The sequence below is a fragment of the Littorina saxatilis genome, linkage group LG9 (genome assembly GCF_037325665.1).
Source record: "Littorina saxatilis isolate snail1 linkage group LG9, US_GU_Lsax_2.0, whole genome shotgun sequence".
Classification (NCBI taxonomy): domain Eukaryota; kingdom Metazoa; phylum Mollusca; class Gastropoda; order Littorinimorpha; family Littorinidae; genus Littorina; species Littorina saxatilis.
In genome coordinates, this window is record NC_090253.1 from 16,669,319 (window position 1) to 16,676,818 (window position 7,500).

At 43.8% G+C, this 7,500-nt stretch overlaps 1 protein-coding gene across 4 annotated transcripts in view; it reads left to right on the top strand.

The window, feature by feature from the left end:
• Positions 1-7,500, top strand: part of LOC138975436 (uncharacterized) — a 40,119-nt gene that overhangs the window by 25,013 nt on the left and 7,606 nt on the right. For all 4 annotated transcript variants that reach the window (XM_070348116.1, XM_070348115.1, XM_070348119.1 and 1 more), the window contains 8 exons: positions 555-605; positions 2,102-2,262; positions 2,803-3,047; positions 3,760-3,948; positions 4,392-4,502; positions 5,166-5,220; positions 6,294-6,437; positions 6,944-7,024. In XM_070348116.1, the coding sequence (XP_070204217.1) occupies positions 555-605; positions 2,102-2,262; positions 2,803-3,047; positions 3,760-3,948; positions 4,392-4,502; positions 5,166-5,220; positions 6,294-6,437; positions 6,944-7,024 (1,037 nt within the window). The remainder of the gene's footprint in view (positions 1-554; positions 606-2,101; positions 2,263-2,802; positions 3,048-3,759; positions 3,949-4,391; positions 4,503-5,165; positions 5,221-6,293; positions 6,438-6,943; positions 7,025-7,500) is intronic.

Below are 7,500 nucleotides of genomic sequence, written 5' to 3' on the forward strand. Positions count from 1 at the left end.
TTTCAACCATGTTTTACTGATGTGTTCTGTGCAGAGAATAGCGTGGTATTGCTTTCAACCATGTTTTACTGATGTGTTCTGTGCAGAGAATAGCGTGGTATTGCTTTCAACCATGTTTTACTGATGTGTTCTGTGCAGAAAATAGCGTGGTATTACTTTCAACCATGTTTTACTGATGTGTTCGGTGCAGAGAATAGCGTGGTATTTCTTTCAACCATGTTTTACTGATGTGTTCTGTGCAGAGCATAGCGTGGTATTTCTTTCATTAATGTTTTACTGATGTGTTCTGTGCAGAGAATAGCGTGGTATTGCTTTCAACCATGTTTTACTGATGTGTTCTGTGCAGAGAATAGCGTGGTATTGCTTTCAACCATGTTTTACTGATGTGTTTTGTGCAGAGCATAGCGTGGTATTGCTTTCAACCATGTTTTACTGATGTGTTCTGTGCAGAGAATAGCGTGGTATTTCTTTCAACCATGTTTTACTGATGTGTTCTGTGCAGAGAATAGTGTGGTATTTCTTTCATTAATGTTTTAATGATGTGGTTTGTGCAGAGCATAGCGTGGTTGGGTCGGACATTGTGGAATCCAACCTGGTTTTCCTGCGTAAGTATAAAAAAAGGCTCTTTTATTTTTTTAATATATTTTTAAACTGTGTTTACTTTGTTAAGTGTAGTGATCACGATCTCACTTGTACTATGTGGTTTACTATGCTTTTCACCCAACGACAATGACCCAACAAGGACGCACGACAGGTTAAGTTTATGGAGCTTTTCATTGTTCACAAGGCGGGCGGGGATGTAGCTCAGTCGGTAGCGCGCTGGATTTGTATCCAGTTGACCGCTGTCAGCGTGAGTTCGTCCCCACGTTCGGCGAGAGATTTATTTTCTCAGAGTCAACTTTGTGTGCAGACTCTTCTCGGTGTCCGAACACCCCCGTGTGTACACGCAAGCACAAGACCAAGTGCGCACGAGAAAGATCCTGTAATCCATGTCAGAGTTCGGTGGGTTATGGAAACACGAAAATACCCAGCATGCTTCCTCCGAAAGCGGCGTATGGCTGCCTACATGGCGAGGTAAAAACGGTCATACACGTGGGAGTTTCAGCCCATGAACGAACAAACAAAATTGTACACAAGGCGAAACATTCACAAAAACTCGAACTATAGGTCGTAGCAAGATAAACAACCGACACAAATCGATGATAACTGGTACTGCGACTTGTTTCTATTTTTTTGTCGCTTTCAAAATTGACGAGGCAATATGACCTTCCAAGAAATGAATTTAAAGTTATTTTGGAACGTGAGCAGCTTATCTGTTTCGGTTTCCCACCAGGATAGTTACCATGAATCCAAGTTTGGTTTTCTTTTTCATGTCACTTATCCAGAACTGAAAATGTTAATTTGCATGTAATTATTTAAATTTCAAGTGATCATGTTTAATTATGCACGAGAACACCGAGGCCAAAACTGAAAATTAGAAAATAACATTGCCAGTTAACATTATCGCTGTAAATTACACAGAACACGCGATATTTTTTTTTAACGTGAAAATTGTAACTCCAGACATGTGTTTCTTAAAGGCGAGACATGCTTGCGGCTAGCCGCTCGCGGAGCTAGGAAGCCAGAGTGTATATGAAACTGTTTGATGGCTAGCTTCGCAAGAATTAAACACCATTGGTTGATACCAAAAAGGTCGCCTGCACGGGTCGGTAAACAGCCCTGGACAGCCAATCGGATTGGCAGCTGCGCGGCCTCAATTTTTCTCTCGCGTAGCGAGCATCTCCAAGGCATACTTTCCTTCGTTTGCCAAATCCTAGCGTTTTTTGCTGCGAGAATTGCCCAAGAAACGGTACTTCCTCGCCCCACTCGCTTCACTCACCAATTCTCGCGTTAAAGAAACGGATAGCGTTTGGCTCTGGTCAGCTTCCATAGTTTTCTTATCTTTGCAGACAGCGAAGATGTGACAGCTAGTTGACGTCAGGGAAGAGATCCTGGCAGAGATCTACATGCTGTCTTATACCCAAATAGTTTATAATATCACTTCTCTTCCTAACCGTTACATGGTTCCATGATAACAGACCTGTTCGTGTTTTATTTGCAGACAGCGAAGATGTGACAGTTGACGACAGGGAAGAGATCCTGGCAGAGATCTACATGCTGCTCCACCCGGACAACCCAAAGCTCTTACGTCGCTCCACCCCGTCCCCGTCCTTACGGTCCGTCCACCCCAAAGACAGAGAGAAAGTTGAAGCAGCTATGCAGGTAACACTGGCACAAATAGTATAAAACATCAACATTGACATAGAGGGCCAACCATACGAACATAGCGGTGGCGTAGGAGGATGTTTGGTGCGAGGCGGCCCCATGATTACTGTGTGTGTGTGTGGGGGGGGGGTATGTGTGTGTGTATGTGTGTGTGTGCGGGTATGTGTGTGTGTGTGTGTGGGTATGTATGTGTAAGTGTGTGTGTGGGTATGTGTGTGTAAGTGTGTGTGTGGCCCGGGCATGTGTGTGTGTGTGTGGGTGTGTGTGTGTGTGTGTGTGTGTGTGTGTGTGTGTGTGTGTGTGTGTGTGTGTGTGTGTGCGTGTGTACGTGTAAGGTTTTGATCTTTAATTTTGGATTTCTGAAGTAAAAAAGTAGGCGACAGAATTTCAAGTGTGACACGTGTTTTTCTCCTTTCTCCTATCTTTGTTGTTGTTGGTCGTCACATCAGAGACCGTCTTAAAGTGACGTCAGGTATTCATTTCGTCGGCGTCGTACCTGTTTTAAGGTAACTTCAGTCATAAATTATGTGCTCGCAGGTGGCCAAATCACCGCCTTCCCGCCACACCTCTCCACAAGTCGTTCTGATTGGCTCCCGCAGCAGATCCCCCTCGTCCTTGACCCCGAGAAAGACCTTGACCATCCCGGTCCCCAAGCCAAGGTCAAAGTCAGAGTCGGGTGCAGAGGGTGGAGGGTTGGAAGGCCAGCCTACTCCTCCCCCTTCCCCGGGGAGGAAATACCTGAAGAGGAAGTCCACGCCGGCTGTACATGATTATTTGCAAAGGTGTGTTATTGTTGAAGTGTTAATTCGATTTTTTTTCAAATAATAAGTCTGTCTTCTATATTTTAGTAATCAAAGTAATCATATGTTAGTGGGGTTTTTTTTTTACACAGTTACCAGATTATTCTTATGGATTTATTAATTTATCCGTTCGGTAAGTGACTGGCTGATTGCTTAGTTTTTTGTGGTGTTTTTTTTTACGTGTAACCGAGTGCCGTAACACTACGATCACCTCGGGAGGCGAAGTGCAATCAAACAGGATTGAAAATGTTAGGGCTAATTTCTTAGCCCTATAAAAACTGTTATGCAAACCCGAAGGTTTCCATGAACATACAGACAATCGGAAACCACCAGACCCCATCACAAACAGAATTCCACAATCCACCGGTGTTGACTTAAAGGCCAACAACTCGGGTGCAGAGTCTGCTGTGAAAGGAGCGGTAGCCTCCTCTGTCACATAAGCATTTCACGATCAACACTAGATCTTCTTTTTCCGTGTCCCTTTGTCTTTCTGTGTCTCTCTTTTCTAATATTTATTTGGTTTGTTCCTTATTCCTTTCGTTCTTTCTTCGTCTTTCCTGTTTTACCTTCCTTTCTTTGTACAAGATGTTACAATGTTCCAGCAATTTGTATTGTAATTTCCTTTTGGGCACAGCAATTTTATGAAACTTCATTTTCACAAAGTTTCACTGACAATACTACATATTGTTTTCAGAGGCATTGTACAGAATGCGTCCCTGTTCGAGATCCTGCAAGATGAAGGTCAGGTGTGCGTGGAGTGTGTCAAAGTTCAGAGGTCGGAGGTGGGGTCAAAGTTCGGGTTCTCTTTCCAGCCCTTGCCAGACAACAGCCTCCTCGTCACAAACGTCAGGTTGTCTGACGTCCCACTGCAAGTCGGTGACAGGTATGACGTCACAATTATGACATTTTTTTTCAAGTCAAGAAGTACTCTCTCAGCTTCATTTAATAGAGCTTCAAGCAGCATTTAAGATACTTAAAAATACACTGCGAACACGGCACAAACACACACATACGCACACACACACACACAAACACTGACACACACACACACACACACGCGCACACACACACACACACACACACACGTACGTACATGCATACACACACACACGTACATGCATACACACACACACACACACACACACACACACACACACACACACACACACACACACACACACACACACACACACACACACACAAAGACAGGCAAAGATAAAGGCAGAGACAAAGACAAAGAAAAAGTCAAAGACAGGCAGACAGAGCGGCAGACAGATCGACACGTGCATCCCATAAAGACAGGTGCCCTGTGTTGTGTGTCCCCAGAATACTGGAGCTGAACGGAGTGATTCTGCCCGGTCACAAGGGCAGCACTGTGGAGAGTATGCTGTCCAAAGCTGCCTCTCTTGACATCGTTGTCGTGCGTAACGATTCAAGGTCAGCAGAATCGTTTACATCCCCTTGTCGTATTTACATCCACTCGTTTTTGTTAAAAAAATAAATAAATAAAAATAAAAACATTTAAATTAATGTATGCAACGTTTAGCAAAAGAAAACACAAAGCATTCACAGAAAATTTGACCTATTGGTCTTTAAAGTAGACGAACAAACAGTCATGAAAAAATGGAGACGCCTCGACTTCTACAGCTTGGGCGTTGATTGCCCTGAATGGGTGGCAGCTGCAAATCTTGTTGTATTTCAAATCCTTATATTTGGGGACTTATTTTAAATCTTTGATTTGGGGACCTATTTTAAGTCCTTGATGTTTGGACTTCTTTTAAATCCTTGGGGACTTCTTTTAAATCCTTTTTTGGGGGGACTTCTTTTGTCTTTGATGTTGGGACTTCTTTTAAATCCTTAATTTTGGACTTCTTTTAAATCCTTTTTGGGGGGACCTCTTTTGTCTTTGATGTTGGGACTTCTTTTAAATCCTTCATTTTGGACTTATTTTAAATCCTTTTTGGGGGGACTTCGTTTGTCTTTGATGTTGGGACTTCGTTTAAATCCTTCATTTTGGGACACTAGCAATAGCAGTCTGGTTGTTTCGAATTTCTTCTACTGCATTGTATCGCTGACATCATTTGATCTGCGTCTCTACAGGTTATCTGGAGATGTGGAACAGCCTGCTGTGGAACAAGCCAAGCATCAGCAAGAGGTGATTGTTAGTTCGTACTGTCTATGCCTGGTATGCGCTAGCCGCGTTAGGACCGGCACGGTTGGCCTAGTGGTAAGGCGTCCGCCCCGTGATCGGGAGGTCGTGGGTTCGAACCCCGGCCGGGTCATACCTAAGACTTTAAAATTGGCAATCTAGTGGCTGCTCCGCCTGGCGTCTGGCATTATGGGGTTAGTGCTAGGACTGGTTGGTCCGGTGTCAGAATAATGTGACTGGGTGAGACATGAAGCCTGTGCTACGACTTGTGTCTTGTGTGTGGCGCACGTTATATGTCAAAGCAGCACCGCCCTGATATGGCCCTTCGTGGTCGGCTGGGCGTTAAGAAAAAAAAATAAAAATAAAAAATAGCCGCGTTAGACGTCATAATGGTTAATGGAGAGAGGATCCACGATTGTATGTGAAGATTGTGATAGTGACTACAACGATTACATAATGATAACGATGAGAATAATGTGCTCTGTTACGACGACGACGATGTCGTTGTTAAAATGTGGATTAACAGTGTTGTTTTTTCAAAAGTTAAAAAAAAATGTGTTCATGTGTTTATTTATTGGTACGTAACTGAACTCCCCCTTCCCCCCCCCCCCCAAAAAAAAAAAATAAATAACACCAAAAAAAACCACTTGCAACTCTTGATAAAGACATTTACAAACATGACATGTTTTGTTCGCTCTAAAACAAGCATAATATATCTTTTGCGACAAATGTGAATTTGTTCTCATCTGCCCAGATTTTTTTTATTGTTCCTACCACGGTAATGAACATGCTCAGTTAATAGCATCAGTGACTTCACGAAGACACTAAGTCATGCAATAATATTTAATCTGTTTGTTACAGTCATTTCGGTGTGTTGTTAACAGCACAAGTACAGGCGAGATAGATATTATTATAATTATTGCACGGGTTGGATGATATTACGGGAGCTATAGTCACGTCAGCACACAGACTTGTGACTCGCACGTTTGACCTTCTGATCACATTGTGTCAACCGACGCCATTATTATTGTACACATCATTCGCACTTACAACACTCTCATATTTTTATGACGTCATAGGTAGTGATGAACGAAGTGCGATGGCAGTCGTTACGTCAGCTGCTGACGTCATTACAGCAGAAATCGTTCGACCCCCTGGCGCTGAGTGGGACACTGACGAATGTGGAGGATATGGCGGACACCAAGAAACGCGTCACACTTGAGGTATTTATTTAACTTATGATGTTCGTGGTAGGTTGTAGGGGTGGGATTGGTATGTGTGTGTGTGTGTGAGTGTGTGTGTGTTTTAGTGTGTGTGTGTGTGTGTGTGTGTTTTAGTGTGTGTGTGTGTGTGTGTGTGTGTGTGTGTGTGTGTGTGTGTGTGTGTGTGCTTGCGTGTGGAGGGGGTGGGATGGGGGAAGGGGGTTGTAGAGGTGGGAGGCAGAAAGGTGATGATGCTGGGTTTGGATGCCTTTTTTGTTTTTCATTTTGGCTTACACAGGTTACTCACTGCTGTGCTGTAGAATATTGGCCAGTTGAAAAAAAGAGCAAACAAAACAAAACAAACCAAAACACAAAAAAACAACAACAACTACAACAACAACAACAAAACCCAATCCCAATAATTTTAGCTTTTTATCAGCGATTTTCAAACGACTAAAGTTGGTCACAAGTTGGTTGCACGTCTGCCATGTGAACAGGACTAAGAACTACTGCCTATCGCTGTGCAGATGGAGGTGGAAGAACTCCAGAGGACCGTGTCAGACCTGTCCCACACGATCAACAGTCTTCAAACCAAGCTCAAGGGAAAGGTAAGCGACACACTTGTGGTACAATCATCACTGGCTTCTGTTCTTCTTCTTCTTCTTCTTCTTCGTTCATGGGCTCAAACTTCTACGTTCACTCGTGTTTTTGCACGAGTGGGTTTCACCCGCCATTCAGGCAGCACACGCCGATTTCGGGGGAAGCATGCTAGGTATTTTTGTGTTTCTATAACCCACCGAACTCTGACATGGATTACATGATCTTTTCCGTGCGCACTTGGTCTTGTGCTTGCGTGTACACACGAAGGGGGATAAGGCACTAGCAGGTCTGCACATCAGTTAACCTGGGAGATCGGTAAAATATCCACCCTTAACCCACCAGGCGGCCGCGGCTGGGATTTGAACTCACGGCCTTCCGATTACGATGTCTTATCCACTACACCACTGCCCCCGTCGGCTTCTGTTCAATTCTCCTGCTCCCTTTGTGCAGTATATCACGAGACTTTCCACGGGTGTCTTCTCAT